General features: G+C 49.0%; 1 protein-coding gene across 2 annotated transcripts in view; it reads right to left on the reverse strand.

Moving 5' to 3' along the window:
• The window catches only part of GALNT14 (polypeptide N-acetylgalactosaminyltransferase 14), a 92608-nt gene that overhangs the window by 6382 nt on the left and 67473 nt on the right, over positions 1-18753 (reverse strand). For both annotated transcript variants that reach the window (XM_040059894.2, XM_040059895.2), the window contains 7 exons: positions 16731-16818; positions 16002-16086; positions 14529-14632; positions 10020-10146; positions 7391-7483; positions 5978-6061; positions 4674-4818 (listed from right to left, as the gene is read on the reverse strand). In XM_040059894.2, the coding sequence (XP_039915828.1) occupies positions 4674-4818; positions 5978-6061; positions 7391-7483; positions 10020-10146; positions 14529-14632; positions 16002-16086; positions 16731-16818 (726 nt within the window). The remainder of the gene's footprint in view (positions 1-4673; positions 4819-5977; positions 6062-7390; positions 7484-10019; positions 10147-14528; positions 14633-16001; positions 16087-16730; positions 16819-18753) is intronic.

Below are 18753 nucleotides of genomic sequence, written 5' to 3' on the forward strand. Positions count from 1 at the left end.
ATAGCTGTTGTTCATCATAAGGAAGTGAGGGCTCCAGAGCTGGATGTGTGCATCAGTTCCACAGCTGACACTGGATCCTACCCTCCTGCCCCCAGGCTGTCCTTCCACTGTCTTTATCTCAGCTGACAGATTTTCACACAGCTCATCTATCTCGGCAGAATGGCTTTTTATGGAAGCCAGTCCTGTAGAAAATGTTTTACCCAGCTCTAATCATGTCTTCTTCCCTTTCAGCCCTAGATGAAAGCCAAAGAAAATTATGCAGAAAATGAAGAAATTTAAAGGGGGAGGAGGAGGGAAATCAGTTGAACACGACAGAATCCATGAAGGACTTTGAGTTAAAATACATGCCCATGGCCACACAAATTTTTATCATACCCCTTCTCTTCCCTTATTTTTATGAGTTGGGATTAATTTTTATTTTGATTTTTTTCATGAGGAACTACTTTATCTCCTAATCCCTGGAACACTGACATGGCCAGCACAGTGGAAACAGCAGCAGAGCTTTGCACCACAGAGACTGTGGTGCGTGGGGCAGCCCATGGTACTCCTGAGGAGCCCTGCAAGGAGCAAGCATGGTTTCAGGGCTGCAGATGTGCCCGAGGGGATGCCATCAGAGTTCAGAGCTGACCCAGAACCAAAAAAAAACAGACGTGAGGTAGAACTGACATCAAGGTTACCTGCCTTTTTGAAGGCAAAGATGGAGGGGTGGTGGAGCCAGGAGAAAGAGAGTGGACTTGGAGAAGAGAGCTACCAGCTGCACAGCACAACCAGCAACCCCCTTCCTCCAAAGCCTCAGATAACTCCAACCCCCTCATCTGAGGCTTGCGACTGTTTCTCAAGGCTTTGGCATCATCTGAGCCGGCACCTGTCATTGTTACTCAGCGCTATTGTGAACTGAGGAAATTATTTTCAAGAGTGACCTTTGGCTTGGCATAGCCTGGCTGGCAGATGGAGCAAGGAGCCCCTCGGCCTGGGAAGGAGCAGTCCCATGGGAGCCCAGCATTCCGTGACAGCGAGGCCTCTGCTGCCGAGCCGGAGGCCAGCCGTAACCCTAAAGCAAGGGCAGTAGCTAGAGAAACGTGTTTCTGAAGAAGGTGGAACAATCTAATTATCCAATTACCTCCTTAAAATCCCAGGGAAGGACTTCCCAAGACACACGACTGCACGAGTCACCTAAGGATACCAAAGTGCTGCCCTCATCAAAGACCCTGGGATACAACTGGCACTTCCACACATCTCAGGAGAGGGAAAGCAAAGTACACGAGGTGCCCAGGACAGCTTGGGTGCAGAGATGACACTGCTGCCCCTCTGCTCTGCTCGCTCAGCCTGGCTCCCACAGCTCCAGCCAGCCTACAGCCAGGGCAGGTCATGCCCATGGAGGGGAAGAACAAAGGCTTTTGAGGGGAGGAAGGTCAGAAGAGAATGTTTATAGTTGAGATGTCTCAGGAGGGTCACTTAGTTTGGATAGAAGCTAAATGCTCTCCAAAAAAAGTGGAGACCTAGTCAGCACACAGAGGACCCCAAGCCAACTGGGATGAGCATCAAAGCCATACCAGGCAGATCATCACACTGCTTTTCCTTCCCAGAAGAGTCAAGGTCATGCCACTCAAATGCAGTAGCAGCCACTCAGCTGCAAATCCCAGGTATTTTGGGGTGCAGGCCCAGGAAATGGATGCTGCAGCCCTCCTCCTGTTTCCTTGCTTGTCTAAAAGATGCTCGAACTTTACATTCCTCTTGCAGCAACTGCTTACACATGTGTTATATCCAGGTCAAAGCATCTTCAGATTTTTCATCTGAAGTATGTCAGGTTTCCTGAAGCTGCTAATGACTTAAATAAATCCCAGTCAGATGTCTTTTCCAAACTCTATGAACTAATACCAACTGACACTTGGTCTGAAAAAAACCCCAACTACTCACATCTTCATTAGATAGATAAGGACAAAATTATGATCAATTATTTTCCCTCAGATGCATTTCTCTTGTGAAAAACTAAATCAGTCTGTTCATTTAGCAAATGAGACGCAACAAGGCATGGAGTGCCGAGGCTCCAGTGGGCAGGAGCACAGGCAGAGCCTGCTGTGCCCTGGGGATGGGCACGGCACAAACATCTCTGCCTGTCACTAACTCAGGAGCCCCTTGACAGCCATTCTGGGGTCCTCAACCACCTCAAGATCCCTCTGAGAGCCCACCCTGATTATTGCCAGGCCTTCTGCAGAGGAAAGGGCCAAGTGGATCCCCAGGATGAGAAGACAGAGCTCTAACACACAAAGATGAGGGGTCTTCTTGTGGCTCAGTGCCCCTTTCAGTAATTCAGGACCAACACCAGACACCACCAGAGAGGTTTTTTGAGACCTGCTAAGAGTGTTAAGTCTGATTACTGAGTACTCTCAATTTACCCAAGTTATGGATGTAGCCAGGGGTCTCACAACATCCTTCCCCTACACTACAAGTAGAAAAACCTAAAATAAAGAGCAATTGATTGCCATCTGACAGCTTCTGTGCCTCTCTCTTCAAACCATGACAGCTCAGGTCTTCTCACTCCCAGTCCCAAGACTTCATGCATGTAATGTTGGTAAAGGGCTGGGGCAGCCCAGCAGGGAGACAGCTACAGAAAGGCAATCAAAGCAACCAAATTACTGCTACTATAATAGTGATAATAAAGATTTTGGACAGCCAGCATATTTCCACGGTACTTACTGAATGCCAAGAAAGCACAGCTTTGATTTAGCTAAGCCTATTTTTCACAAAATGAAGCTTAGAGTAAACAAGACGTGACTTCAGTATGTTAAAAGTGAAGATTATTGCTCAATTCTGGTATATCAAATGCAAAACCAAGTAGCATTCAGGACTGCTGCTATAATCAATCCTGCACAGCCTGGTGACCGTAACACCCATGTCATCCACAAGTTCAGGTGCTCTTGTGGCAACTTAGTCATTAAAATTTAAGCTTCTATTCACAATAAAAGTTTAAATATCCTGCTTTAATCTGAAATATTCTTCATGGGTACAAGTAACAAAGAACTATCTTAGAAAGACAGAGAAAGATGGAAAGGAAAGGCTTTCTTGCTGTGTATTGAGTGCAGCCATTCTGCAATCTGTTTGTAATGTATTTTGCTGTTCCCTTATAGAGCTAGTCCTGGATGTGCACAAGAAATGGAGTTGCCATCCAGTGGGAAGTGTTGACCTATTGCAAACTGCTGCAGAATCAGAACAGGAAGATGAAAAGTTCGTGGCGTGAAAAACTCCAAAAATTTAGTGCACAGAAATGTCAAAACAAAATGTGTTTGGTGGGAATGAAACAATCCAACTTGCTGGCATGACATTTCTCATTTTAAAATACCACATCAAATTGGTATTTCAGAAAGACCAATACCATTTAATTTCCAAACACTAACTTGCAGAAGCATTTTTCATCCTGATTTTCCCTTTTTTTCTTTAAACAGTCGATTCATTGGAAGTTGCCATTGTCCTTAAAACACTTTTCCTTTCTTCTGCCTTTTCTTTCCTTTCTTCTAGCCCTGAAAAACATGACGACCTGCTCTCATCAGCTTGCTTACCTTACTGTTTGTGTGAAAAGTCCCTGTAGCAGCAGAAGAAAGAAAAACGATTCTGGAACATGGAAACCAGTGAAACCTTAAGAAGTGTTATTGTGTGGCACTTGCAATTATATTAACTACATTTTCTGAACTGACTAATATTCAAGTAGTCATTGTTGATTTTGCCATGCTGTGAAACAGATATTAATTTCCTGCCTACAGACAGGCACGTAACTGCATTTGAAAGAGATGCACATAACGACACGCTTTGTTTGCACACACAAATCAGGGGTATTTTAAGCAGTCTCCGCAAGCTGGGCCTTTTATATGCACAGCTACCTGGCTTGAATATGTAACCACGAGGGTTAAGGATGTACAGTCGAGTGGAAGCAAGCACACCACACCATTTCCTACTGAATCATTTCATGGCAACCATGGAGAAGCGCGATTGTTATCCTCCCTGTTTTATAGATGGGAACACAGAACTTACTGACATGCCAAAAATCACAAAGGGAGCCTGAAACAAAGGTGAGTTTTGAAGCTGTGTGTATCTTCAGGGTCTTGCTCCAGAAACCCTGCTGCAAGGCACATGTGCCTGCTCTTGGCTCTAACATCTCCTCGGCTGTGCTTTTGAGAACATCAATTCATACAGCTTTTTCTCATCTCAGTGAGACTGAAAAAACTGAGATCATCTTCATTAAATTCTCACCAGTTTAATGGGCAATCCAATACTGAGCGAATGCAGACTATGAAGTTACAAATGCCACTGCAACTCAGCCCATTTTGAGAGAAAAAAGGCTGAGAGATGAGAGGAAGTTATAATTCCCTTTGCCTTTGATCTGTGCAAACGAGCAGCACGTGGCACTCCTGGGCAGCGGGAAGAGCTCAGCACAGGCTCCCACGGAGATGAGAGGGACACGCTGCCCTGTGGCTCCTGCACCAGTCCCTGCTGCTGCCCAGGGCCTCCACCAAGGTCAGGTGGAGCTGCCAGGGTTTAACGACTTGCTGCCTAAGGAAAGACACTAGCAGAATGGGTAAATCCTCCAACAGAGCTTTAGCAACCTCAAGAAATCACCTTGAAGCTGCTCCCACGGCTTCTTCCCATCCAGCATCACGGGAATAAACAACACATCTTACCTGTGCCTTTGGTACTGTGCCCTTGCTGCTGTTACAAGGATTTAAGCTCAGGATGGGGAGCTCTTGGTCTTCAGACTTGTGTGACTCCAGGCAGCTCTGCCTTTGCCGGATTATCCCAGTCTGATAGAGCGATTCCTCGGGAATCCTGTGGGAACAGCATGAAAACAAGATGGTACTGCCCCGTGCACAGGGAGGCTCGGTGGGGCACGGCTGCACCGTTTCACCTTGAGAAAATGAGGGGTGGCGAGATCTACCACAACACTGGAGCACAGAGCAGCACGAGGACAGGGAGGCCGCAGAAGCAGTGCTCAGAGATGGATGGCTGACCTTTTTAAGAGGAAAAATAAATAACTGCACGAGGCAAACAGGGGAGCCAGGAGTAGGCTGTGAGCAGGCTGAAGGCAGCCTTCAGCTTACAGGAGAGGGGAACTTTATAAGAAACTGTCCCAGAGCCCTGGCACTGCCCGTGAATGCTGCTGTGCAACACGTGTGCAACGTGGCAAAAAAAAAAAAAAGGTAAGAAAATGGCTATAAATCATCATTTTCATACAGTGATCCTGGACGCAGCTATTGCACCAGCAGGTCCCTGAAGGCATCACTGGAACTTTACCATCCTATCTGAGGATGGCTCCTGATAGGGACCAGGGGAACGAATGCAATGGTTTCTGGAGTAAATTGGGAACTAGAAGATATCTGTGCAAAAGCAATGATATTTAGGAAAGCATTGGGCTGGAAGCGAGGCATAGCCATCTGAATACAAGTCATAAAATCCTAGAGTGAATGGTTTCACAACAGAGAAGCCTTGAGTGCCACAGAACAGTGTGAAAGGACTAGAAATTAGGTGCTGGTTTAGTAAGCAGGAGGTATTATGTATCGAAACACCCCAGCAGAGGCTATATGGTGGATTTTCTGCCTTGGGATACTTTCGTAAGGAAAACTCTCTTATTTCCCTACACAATCTGTTCCACGGCATGGGCAGGATGATACCTAATGAATTCCTGAGAGTAAATGGGAATAACTGGTGCTTTGTCCCTCACCAGCCCTGCAGTAGAGCCTAGAGGAAGCAGATATCACAGAATATCCTGAGTTGGAAGGGACCCCCAAGGATCTCCGAAGCCCTGCAGTATGTCACACTGTGAGCAAGCCGTGTTTAAAGCCAGCACAAAATTCACTCTGCCTTTCTGTGAAGCCCAAGGGAGGCGGTGCCTATGTTTCTGAGGCAGAAGAAAGCTCTGTGGGGCAGGAGGGAGGGATGGAGCATCCCACTGGCCTGCTGGACGCGGGTGGAGATCGCACATCCGTACCGAAGTTCGGGATAAACGTTTTCCAGGTACCACTTGAAGCTGTGGCATTTCAGCTTCTTCCGCAGCTCCACTCTGCTCTGGATGCTGTGGGAAGAAAATATCCCAGAGATGCATCAATGGAAATGATGAAGGTGAGACCCAACACACCAAAAAGGGAGGCAGAGAGAAACCCATCAGAAATGCACGGACAGCAAACACAAGAGCATCAGCAGCTCTGGTTTCTCTCTGCATGAGCTTGAGTGCTTGTTTTGATCTCTGTCTTTTTGGAAGCCTCACTGGGTAAAATGGCATGATGACATATTGTCATCTTAACAAGGAGTTTGGAGCTGAAATGGTTCATGGAAGAGCACAGTCATTTAAAAATGATTAGTAAAAAATGTATGCCGTCTATTATGTAATAACCCTTACCTGAATATATTAATGTATTAGGAAATTAAAATATGCTACTTCCTATTCTAAGTTACTCTTGGTTTACAGGACGACAGGAGGCACTGATTTGCAAGAGCACCTAAATACGCTGTTAAGCCACCAGAAGTTAATCACACAGTGAATACTTTTTATTAATCAGGACAAAATTTCTGCTGAGGGATCGTGCTGTACAGTGACATTTTCAAAACTCCAGCTCCTCCCTGGGCCAGCCTCCACTCATGGAGCTGTTATGAGCTGGCTTTTATGGAGTAGTCAGAAGCCTTCAGTACCTCCTTTTCACATAGGTCAACTTCTCTACACCTTACTACACTAAGCAGAGCACAGAGCTGCTACTTCATTTTGTGCTGATGGGTGGGAGGAGGACATTAACTCAGTGGAAACAGGAGAATCACCAGGACTTCAACTTTTTTATCCCAGAGATTGAAGAGTGGTCACAAGGAATTCAGAACCCCCTGGAGTATGAAGGAAACTTTCCAAGGCAAAGAGGAGCATGTGAAAATGAGAAAGTCAACACAAATATCTACAGTCCTCCCGACAGGGAGGCATTTCTGACTCCTCACAGAATGAATGGCAAAATCCCTGCACACAAACACTTGCTGCCTTCCAATAAAGCACCAGCAGGCCAAAAATTTGATGATTTTCCTGCCTGTCAGCTGCCACCAACACCTCTGGACTCTCACTGCCAAACTCCGCTCTGGGATCAGAAGTAGTTCTACGTAATGCCAAGGACAGGACAGAGGCAGAGGGGGTTTTCCCTCACCTGGGTTTGGTTCACACCCTGGAATAAACCAGCACAGCACTGAAACTGGCTGTTTATCCACCTCACTGCTGTAGCACATGCCTATCATTAGTATTTCATTGTCACCACAGAAAGAATGCAGGCGGGTTTCCACAGCAGGGGACGTCTCTGTGAGCACCCCCTGCAGCAGGCAGGGCACAGGCAGGGCACAGGCAGGGCACAGGCGGCAGAGGAGGGATCCTTACTTGCCAAAAGGCCTCCCCTGGGCTGCGGGCCGGGCGGCGTAGTAGTACCGCTTGAACTCGTCCATCCACACCTCGGCCGTGCGCTTGGTGTTCCTGAGGGGGACAACCGGACACGCTGAGACCCAGGGGGCCTGCAAGGTGACATTGCCCAAAATGCACCAACTGACCCACCCCGCCCTCCTCCCACCCTCAGCATGGCCTTCACCCAAGCCTCCTCTGAGCCAGCCCATCCCTCGCTACTAGAGAAGGTACTACTTCCTTGCTGTTACTCCAGGGACCAAACACATCAGGCAAATAAATAAAGCCTGGATGAAGAATTCACCATTTTGAACTCAGCTGGATGCTTTGCATCCACCAGACCCACAACTGAAGGTTGCCTTAAGCATGGTCTCCAAGGCAGGAGTACCTGGAGTTTTATTTAGTGGCTGGGATGGAGCTTTGAAAAGTTTGCCAAAGATATACAAATATTTCCTTTGTTCCAATCCTGAATGGACTCTCCTGCTTTGCACTCCTGGATTTCACTGAGCAAACCTCAGCATTCAAAACTTACAGAGAAACCACCCCACCACAGCGCCGCAGCACAAATGCCAGTCTCCCACATCAGCCGGGGGTCTGCAGAAGGCTTCTGAACCTTAGCAAATCTTCTGTTGGCCTCAGATGGCTCTAACTCCTCTTGCAAACGGATTTCTTGCTCCATGCCTATCTGCCTACCCCTGCCCACATCAGGGGAGTCCTCCAAACTCCTGCTCCAAGGCAGACCAGTGCCTCCAAGCTATTGCTGCCACACCACTAAGCTGCAGGTGCTGTGGGCAGGCTCTGGATCCTACCAAGTGCCTGGTGCCTAGAAAAGGATTATTCTGCACATAAAGCCAGCAGTGCACTGGAGCCTGAGCTGTCTCTCGAACTGAAGTAGGAGCTCTGTGGAAAGACAATCAGTATCTGGCAGAAAGGTGGAGATATTTTTTTACTAACACCTCTAATTTAAACAGAAGTGCTACAGAGAATCAGGTTGCCAGGAGCTGCTTCTCCTCTCAGTCTATACACCGTGACATTAAGGCTGATAGATACCCTAAGGTTAATAACATCCCAGCTCCTGATGCCCACAGGTACATTTCTCCAGACTGATTTCCAGCTCCTTGCTGATTCATGGGCTTCCTCCTCTCTCCCTCTAAGGCAACAGTCTAAGTGCTCTTGCTCAAGAGATGACTAAATCAGTGTCTACATCTGTACCTAACCTTCCCCACTGTGCAGGCTTCCTTTGTTTGGCTTCCTGATCTCATTTGAGTTTAAAAAAAACACGGGGATAAATGCCAAGGCTCACACCCAGGCATGACACAGACATCCCCGGCGTCCCCAGAGGTCTGTGCCTGCCAGGGAGTCGGAAGAGCTGCACCCATTCAAGCTCCCCTTGCTCCTCCTGCAGGTGATGCAATGCAGGCGCCACCTTCTCGCTCAGGTTTGCAGCGACTCTGACAGTGGAGATTTTGCCACATCCCAGGCCCCTCTGAAGTAGTCTTGCTTCACTACTGAAAGCGAGAGCCCTCCTAGTGATTCTCAAATTTGTGCTCTGCTCCTTGGTGCCAGCAATGCCCCGTGCTTGTCACCGCCATCCCGCTCCTGCTCCCCACACCGCGTGGCTGGAAATCACACATTAGGTGTTAGTGAGAGGTGTAATTTGCACTCCCCCTTGACTCAAGCAAAGGCAGAGGAAGCTGCAGAGAGCCTGGGTCAGCAGTAACCCTGTGGCAGACACCTGGGTCTTCACAAATGCTGCTGGCTCTTTCTAACAGTGGGAAGCCCACACTAAAAGGAAAGCCTGGTGTGTAAGCACTCATAGCTGCAGGTTAGCTCAGAAACAACCCTGCATTTACTGTAAATTCCCCCAGTGCTTTTCTCTGTCATTCACTTAAGCAACAACGTTCAGCCTCACATTCTAAAAATGGAGGAAATCCTTCCTGACCTCCCTAGCTGCTCTGATCATCTTTCCCATGCCTATTCTCACTTCTGGATTCCCTCCTTCTTTGCCTGATGTTTCCAGATCTCTGCACATTTCAGGCGGCCCTTTCAGTACCTGACTCAGTCCGTGTTCCTTCAGCAGGGATGCCCTGGCAGTCCCTTCGCTGTCCATGCCAGCCTGTGCAGCCCTCTGCTCAGGAGAGAGCACCAGCCTGGAGACAAGCCACCCACTCCAGCAAGCTGTTTGGCCCCCACGCCGGAGAGGCACTGGGAGCCAAACTTTCTGCTTCAGCTCAGCCACACTGAGCCCTCAGCTAAGGTCACTGGCTACTGACAGATGTTGCTGGCAGCCTGATTTCAGGTCATTATAAATGTGTTCTGATGACCCCAAGGTCTAAACCATCTGAGCCAGCGCTCAGGGATGTGCTGGGGCCATCCCTCCATTCCTGTGCTGATGAAAGCTACCATATAAATGTCCTATTTCTGTCATATTCTCAACACTGGAGGAATCCTATGGGACAGTTGTACTGACTTACATTTTCCTCAGCTCAAGCAACTCCTGCCTGAGGATATTTCAAAGTTTTCCAAACAAACTTCCCTGCCTGTCTTCTCTGCTCCCCCAGTCCCTACAAGGCTGTTTCACAAAAAGCCAAAGCAAGTACAAATCACTTACTTGATGTATGTATTGGCATTTCCCTCTGGAAAGACGTACGGATGTTTCTTCCGAAAGACGTGCCCAACACGGCTACAGGGGATGATTTCCAGGCTCCCTCCACACATCCACACACGGAAAGAGATTTCTGTAAGATAAGCAGCTTCAGCACTTTGTCTTTCTGTCCTAGAGCAGCCTGAATCTTGGTGTTAGCTCTTACTTCATCCTCTGGAAAATTTAACTTTAATTTTAGGGTAAATCAATTACCAGATGGGCTTTCCCAGGCACAATGGCCTTAAAAGCACATTTCAAAGCTCCTTTGCAAGCTGTTTGAAGTCAGTGCACTTGAAACCTGCCTCTAGCACAGCAGGTGCTATCACAATGGCGAGCGTGAGACCGTAAGCAGGTCCCTTTTCATACACTGCAGAATCTTCTTGCCAGTTTTGTGCCTCCCTTATTACTTCTGCACTGTCTGTTTCAGAGTCACTTCCCTCCAAAGGGCTGTCAAGTTCACCAGGAGAGGCTATGAATTCTCTCCATTAATGACTACAACTGTCATTATCTTTATGAATCCACCACTGACTCTGCAAAGAGAGCTGTGCATCCATCGCCCATCCCAAAATGGACAGTGCCAATGCCGCAGTCAAGTAAGGCACACACCTCACACAAGCAAAGGTCAGCGGTGGGAGGGATTATCCCAAAAATCTGGGTAAGTTGTGAGCATGGGAAATGTCTCCCAGTCACTCCAAGCCACTCTGTGGCTGGCCCACAGGGCCCTTCTCAAGGAAAACGAGCATGTGGCACAACTGACGCCAGAAGTTATAAAGTGCTTGGCAGGGAGCTGGATGAGGTAGGAAGGGTAAGCAGAACGGCTGATCTAATGGGTCCATCTGGTCCTGATGCTTATGAAGCTATGAATCTGTAGCTCTATTGTCAGACAGTCATGCTCGGACAGAACCGGCACAGAAAAGAAATGAAATGAAAATGAAAAGGCTTCTGCAGTTCTTTTTTATCATCTGTTGACAGTGCAGAGCTGTATGTAGCATGTATCTTCTTCAAAACTAGTAATTTCTTTTCACTCCCCGCCCCTACATTTAACTACAGAATTAAGACAGGAGAACACTCATTGTCTTTGCCAGCACAAGGATGACTGGTCCCCAGGTCAGATGCTGGCAAGACAAGCTACCTGTGGCAGGAAGGCCACTTGGGCAGTGTGGACAGGACTCCACCTCCTTCTAGAGCGGGCACTGCTGGCTTACAAAGCTTCCATGCCTCCAAGAACAGCAAACAGCTCCAGGGGGCAAAGGCCATTGGAGCCTGGAACTCCAAAGCCCCCTGAGCATGCACAGCTCAGCCCTGAGAGGCTGCAGAGGTGCGAGCCAGGTTCATGTTGCTCCCATCCTGCTCCCAGCACCCGCCTGCTCCTGAGCTGATGGAAATGGGAGGCTGACACAGCTGCAAAGCCCTCTTGCCTTCATGCCCGGGTCCAAAATCCAAGGCTTTGATCCCATCCCCAACAGCTGGCCCTGGCAGCAGGGACAAGGAATGGCAGGGGTGGGAAAGCACAGCAGGGAGCACTATTCCTTTCCAGAAATTCCCTCCCCTTCCCTTCACTGCCGTGTTTACACGCAAGAGCTGCCAACAGCAGCTGGAGCCTCACCACTTTCCCCAGTGCTGGGTATTAAGAGGCCAATAAAACGTGCCCTTGTGCCATCTCCTGGTGCTATATTGGGAGCAGCCTTAATCACAGCTGCAGGGAAATGAGATTATGGCAGGATACGGCCACTCTAAGCTGCTGCTCTCAGTTCCCCTCGCACGTGGCTGCTGCTGTCACTTGTCTGTGTGTCACAGCACTGGCCATTCTGCTGACACTGCTGTGTCAGTCACAAGGGCACCCAATACAGGGGGACAACCAGCTGAGCTGTGCTGTGGAGCACAGCATGGCTACTGAAAGCTGCCTTCCCCTCCTCTGGTCCTTCTGCTTGGCCTGGGAGAAGAGCAGCTCCCTGATGTGCTGAAAGGGAAAGACTCACACCATTCGGTCCTTGCCTGATCTTTTTAAAACCTAATGAAGAGGTCAACTCTGTGTATTGTGAACTGGAATGAGGACACAGTGCACAGGAGGTGCTGAGGAGTCCGGGCTCTCTGCTTCTGGCTCGCTGTACCCTGCAGAGCCTGCTCCAGGGACAGCAGAAACAATAAAAGCACAAGTTTCCACAGGCAGGGATCACACACAGAGCCATCCATGGCAAGTAACAAACAAGATGTCCGGACAGGCAGCCAAGAGCTAAGTGCCCCAAGGGAAGAGAAACAGAAGCACCAACTAAAGCATGGTACAGGGGCAGCTCAGAGCAGCCAGGGGAGCAGGAACCAACAGTGGGCTTCCCTTGACCCTCAAGAGGTGTTGCCAGCACACGTGGCCCCTCCAAGTGACCCCCATGAGGGGTGTGAGCGGCACATGTTGGGGTGCGCTGGACTTAGCCTTCATTCAGCAAAACGCCTCCAGCAAATATTTCCTTTGTTTCAATCCTGAATGGACTCTCCAGCTTTGCACTCCTGGATTTCTTGCTAGCTTGCAAGTCCTTCCTGCCATTACTCATCTACAGGGAATTAAGTAAATTTGAGACACAAAACACCTAGGGTGTCCTCCTTGAAAGCCAAACACACTCACTTTTGTTCTGCCTGAAGCCTCCAATTACATTAAAGGCAGCAGCATGGCACTGCTCCTTAGGACCAGAGTCCTGCACCCCCTCAGGATGAAGCTACCAGGAAGAGCATGGTTGACTGCAGGTGCCCCAAACAAGCAGGTCAGCTCCTGCTGTCCATGCCTTGCCCAGAGCTGACCAGGGCCAGCAGGGTGCAAAGCAGAGATGGGACACGCTGCCCTCGACTGCTGCGCCCGCAGGAGACGGAGCCATGAGCCAGGCACGCTTCTGCTCCCAGGGCAAGGGGCAAGATGGGATCTGCCCTGCTGCTATGCACCCCTGCACTTTGTTGTTGCAGTGTTTACCTTGATTTTGCTTTCCTTTGTCACACGAGGCCCTGGTACACCCTGCAGCACTGCCAGCGCATGTTTGGTCAGGACCAGCCTCCTGGGACATAGCACCAGTAAGGGAAACCTCTCCTCTGCAGGATGGGCCATAACCAGGCATAAGGAGCACAATGCCTGCTGTTACAGGACATGGGACAAGCTGCCAGGATGGAGCTTCTCCCAAGAGCAGGCTGTCCTGCCACTGCTCATCTCCCAGGAGCAGCTCCCGCTGGCTGCTGTCAGAGACAAACGACGAGCACAGACAGACAGCAGATCAGCTGTCAGCACAGCATAGCAGTTCCTCTCCTGGTCTTCTCCTGTTTAGTTCCCTTCTTGAATGCTTTGTTGGGGCTATTGATCCAGCAGGGGACATGGGAGAGCTGCCACTCCCCTCCCAGGTTTCCTCACAGCCACCCCTCTCAGATACTTCAGAGGCAAGATACCCACCCACAGAGAGAAAGCATGAAAGAGTGAGATTCCTACTGCATAATAAGATATAAATAAATAAAATACATCTAGAGGGACAAGGTACGTGAAGGAAACACCAGTGCCAGGCAGCGGATGGATTACTGCAAGGCAGCAGCATCTGCTCCCTCGGATGACTGACAGCATCGCTGTGTGTGTTAAGACACAAGAGCCTTCCTTCCTGGCTAGCCCCACTCCCCAGAGGTGCAAGCTATCAAAGCCAGGCTCTGATCTGTCTGCCTGACATGGAGTGCCTGCCCCTCCTTTCGTGGGTACAGTCTGTTGTTGTGATCCACAGCATCCCTGCAGCTTCCAAGGGAGAACAGCCCAGCCCGATCCAGCCCTGCTCGACCAGGGGACAAGGCTGTTACCTCTTTCATGTGCCCTCTCAAACGTGCTTGCAGGAGTTTTATGTCCATCTTGTCCCATGATAAGGGCCAGAAGGGACAGAATTTAGGTCAGCTCAACCCTTTTTTTTGGTGCAGGAAAGGTGATAGTATCACAGAGAGCCGGGCAGCACTCAGCCACGCAGGGATTCAGGAATGGATAAGCAGCCCTGGTACTTTGCCACCTGTTTGCCGCAATGCTGATGGAGCTACAGTTACAGTTTGCTACCCTGCAAACTCAAGGAGGGACTGATACCTCAGTTCATAGCTTGGAAACGCTGTCATTAATGGAATAAGACATACCCTGCTTTATTAAGGAGAAAATAAGATCAGGAAGGATAGGAGGGTGCATGTAGCGTTCTCTCATCTGTTGGAAACACCAAAGCTGAAAACTGTGTGGTTGAAGGTATTTATCTACAAAAAAATCAAAGCCGCACAGAAGGCAGGCAGTCCCAAGTACCAACAATTGCTCACTTCCCATCACTGGTGGTTGCTGGATCTCTCCTAAAACCACAACCCGTGATGTAAATGAGGGAAACCGCACCCAGGACATTCAAAGGGAGGTGTGAAATTACCTTGTATCCATCTGGCATGACTCAGAAAGGGAAGCCAATACAGCAAGGCATAGGAAGATGAAGATCAACTCACCAAAGTTCTCCCCACCCCAGATGTCCATGGCACTGTCGTACTTCCCCAGGTGGTTGAACCAGGCCTTCTCGATCACAAACAGCCCCCCAGCAATGATGGGTGTCCTGAAGAATGGACAAGGAGAAGAGGACACACTCTTATCAAACACTGCTGAAGCACCTGGATGCACAGAAGCAGCCCTTCCCTTTGCCTCCTCTTCCATGACCAGGACATTCCCTATCTATCACCTCACCAAGCAAAGGATCACCTCAAAATGCATCTGCACCCTTCCTTCAGGCACCTTGGTGTTTTGCTGTCAATCATAAATTGCCTGGCACTTAATGACTGGCTAATGCACCCGTCAGCACAACTCCTACAAGCCCGAGGTTCACAGCCCTGATTGTAGGCTTCAGCATCAAAAATGCACTTAGCACTTGGGGGTTATTCACTCAGACAGGCTTTTTGCCTGGAGCCAGCCTATTAAGAGCACCATTCCACCGGGGAGAGGAAGGCAGAGGCAATTCAGAAGGGCTTTTTAAAAGCCATCACTAGCTGTGTGATCTTTATTCTAAACCAGGGTTATTTTTCTTTCTTTGGATTAGCTAAGAAAACTGCACAGAGAAGGCCCGTGGAGGGGGGGAGGGCAGACCCAGAAGATAGCTTGAGGAGAGCTGCTGTTTGCTGGCACAAGTCCCATCTCCATTCAGTTGAAGACAGTGTTGATGCCTCAGTATAGGCTTGGGAGGAGCTGAGGTGAACGCTGTGCCCAGGCTAATCTCCACAGTGCCCTTATTGCAGAGTGATCAGGAATGCAAGGCCAGCCTTTGGGAAGCCAGTGAGAGCTCTCATTAACAGCAGCATCCTAAGGAGAAGCAGTGCTTTTCTCCCCTGGGAGCCTTCTGAGGCCCTGAGCTTTGCCCAACACTTGGTGTCCTCCACGGCTCACATCGGCCTGGGGATGCAGACACCAGCACAAGGCTTCCTGCCAGCAGGATGAAGGACCCCCCCATCCCATCCCACGGCATGAGGACAGATGGCACCTCCTCTCCTGCTCAGCGCTGCTCCCTCTCCTGCACATCCATTCATGAGGAGTCTTCAGTGAGGTCCAGAAGAGCAGTGCTGATCGGGGAAGGCTGGACTAGACACCAAGTTTATCATGTGGGCTGAGGACACGGCCTGGTTTTTAAGTGGTAGCTGAACTGAGAGAAGCAGTTGTCTACAGCATCAGGCTTTTCCCCTAACCATAATCCTCAGCACTACCAAAACCCCAGCGACCACAGATACACCCCTTCTATCTTGGTGGCATTCCCAGGCTTCAGTGACGGAAGGTGAAGCTCTACTGCAAAACCCAGGCTTGCCAGGAGCTCACTAGAGGTGCTAGAAGTTCAGAGCTGTCCTGGGAGAGATTGCACACTGCTCTGGTGCACGGGGACACACATGAGAAGCCTGTCAGCCTCACGTTACTCGGGTGCTTCCTTCCGCCTCCTGACTTACTTAATGGGCTCGGTGGGATCAAGTCGTTTGGCTTTCTGCTCCGGGGAAAGCTGCTCCCATTTGAAATGCAGACTCCAGTCAAAGCCTAAAACCGAAGTAGAGAAGTGCCATGGATGGGGAAGTTAGAAATTGATACGGATTAGGAGGCAATGCAGGCTGCAGAAGCAGTTCGATGGAACATTTTCCCCCCTTTCAATTGACTTAAGCCACAGAGATGCAGCTTTTGAGAGAAAAGTCCAACACCTAACATATTTTACTACTACATATGAACAAGAATCAACATATTGCATTACAAATTCAAAGTCAAGTGCTCCAAAGGCAGGAAAAGTCACAATTAAAGCTGCTGCTGAAACCTAGTCCCCCCCGTGCACACTCTGACGGATACTGTGTGCTACGAATAGCAGAGGCATACTAATAAGCACTACACTTGCATCCTCCATTTGTTGCCTGGACATCTCCCATCTCCTCCTGTCGCTTCCAGCACTGCCCAGGGTGGCTTTGACGTGACCCTTCTTTCCTGCCTGACCGCCTCATCCACTGTAGCCAGCACATTCCTCACGCCACACCTGCCTGTGCGCGGAGCAGCCTGGGAGCAGCCAGCGGGAGCACTGGGCAGCGTTAACGCGCTTTTCTGCGGGGCAGCAGGAGACAGAGGCGTGCTGCAAAGGCCAGTGCACACTCCCACCAGGGAACGGATGCCCACAGGACATGCAGGAAGCTTGGACTTACCTCCTCTGAGGTCTGAGGAAGCTGCCACGTAGGCAAAAGTGTCCAGGTTGATGATGTCAATAACGGGACTGACCACTCGGGTGGGATCCTGCAAAGCAGATGCAAAAACACCCATGACTTCAGATGACACCGTTCAAACTGGGCAAGGGACTCCAAACTCCTGGGGACACCAAGTGGCTGGAAACATTGGTGTCATTCAGTTTTGCCAGGGACAAATGCCCCTCACTGCCTCCTCCTCCTCAGACTGCGCCTCAGACCCAGCTGGGCTGGATGCAAAGCTCCTTCTGCCTTTTGCAAATTCACCAAAATATTCCCCTTCCACCTCCCTTAAATACTTTTAACTGGATTTCAGAAGTCAAGTGACAAACGGGCAATTGAAATGACAGAGGAAAACCACAGCCAAATAGCTTAAATATGAGTATTTTTTTAAATGCACCAACTGTGGCAGTACAGTTAGTTTTGCCAAAGGTGTGAAAGGGTTAAAAAAGAAAGACCTGATTTATTCAAAATAGTTGGTGGTGATTTAATTAACATCTTGTTATGGGCGAAGAGATTATACAAACAGTTATGAACAAAAATATCTACAGGAGGAAGAGACTCTGACAGCTTTGACTGGTCTCTTATCTCCCTTTCTCTTTTCAAAAAATCCCAAACTCCAATTATAGCTCAAACTTCAAGGTTTTACCCTCACCAGATCAAATTGTTTTTCACAGCTATACAAAGGAAAGCATCTGAGCACACTCGGGCTTGCTCTCTCACTGGGGAAACACTTTGTTTTAGAAATTAGTCCTGACAAAGAAGTATTCAAATGCAGCTATAGGAAGAAGCAACTAAAGGCCATGAGCTGGGAGCTGGACTAGAGCTGATTTTCCAATTGAGCATGACAAATATTTTGTATTTCCATAACAGGGTCAAGCCAGGGGTCTCACCATCACTTTCTGGGAGTCAAACATCTCACTGAAAGGGCAAGGTCTGCTGCACCTCTGTACTGTACAGGGAAACACAAGCCACATCCAAGCACGATGAACCTTTCAAACCCACCAAATCCACGGTGGCTGCTGCACAGTGCCCCCCAAGCTGCCACAGCTCAGTACAGCCAAGCATCCTTAAATTGCCTGAGGCTAGGGGGAAGGTTTTAAGCGAAGCATCTGCTTTGTGTGCTAAGCATAGCAGAGAAAGGATTGCATCCCCTCATTTAAAACCTGACCCTCAAGCATCTAACTGGTGAGCACTTCTAGCTAGCTGACACTCACCCCCAATTTCGATTCCACTGCTACTCACTGCACGGCACAACTTCTTATAAGAAAATCCCCTTCACATCTGGGCTGAGTGCACTACTGCAAAATGCTAACCTTGAGCAGTGCTGTCTTCTCCCTGCCTCACTTTCCCTGCCATGTCCTGGGAACATTTATATTTACTCAGCTTTCATGAAGGTCTCTCTGACCCTCAAAAGAAAAGCACAGCGTGCTCAAGAGCACAGCGCTGTTGCTATGATTTATTTTGGGCTGAGCACCAGATCTTATTATAGTCAGCTTCATCTTTCTGGGTTTTTTTAATACCCACCCATACCAGGGCATGTTAATATTAACAACACCCAAACCTTCAATTCTCTCACAAACCTGAGAATTCATTTCTGCGATGCACTTCTCAAATGCATCAATGTACGGGTCTAAACCAACAGGAAAAAACTCAGAAAATGGTCCTGAAGATAACAGATATATTTCAGCCTTGGAGAAGGACCTCGACTGCAGTGTGGCCGAGCCTTTACATCCTGGCCTTGTAACAGTCAACAAAAAGGGCCACAGTTGCTCCTTTGGCCCCATAGCAGGATTAAAAAGATTAGGCAGGTTGTCCCTCATGTGTCTCCTTTTTCCCAGGAAAGCACCAGACTGGGGGGGTTTTGAGCTGGAAGTAGGGGGTCACCATTCATTGGTTCATCCCAGTGCCAAACCCCATTTTGGGGTGAGTTCTTTGAGTCATACTGTAAAAATACCTCAGGATGGATAATTATATTTTTAGAAAA

This window comes from Hirundo rustica, chromosome 3 (assembly GCF_015227805.2).
Source record: "Hirundo rustica isolate bHirRus1 chromosome 3, bHirRus1.pri.v3, whole genome shotgun sequence".
Taxonomy (NCBI): domain Eukaryota; kingdom Metazoa; phylum Chordata; class Aves; order Passeriformes; family Hirundinidae; genus Hirundo; species Hirundo rustica.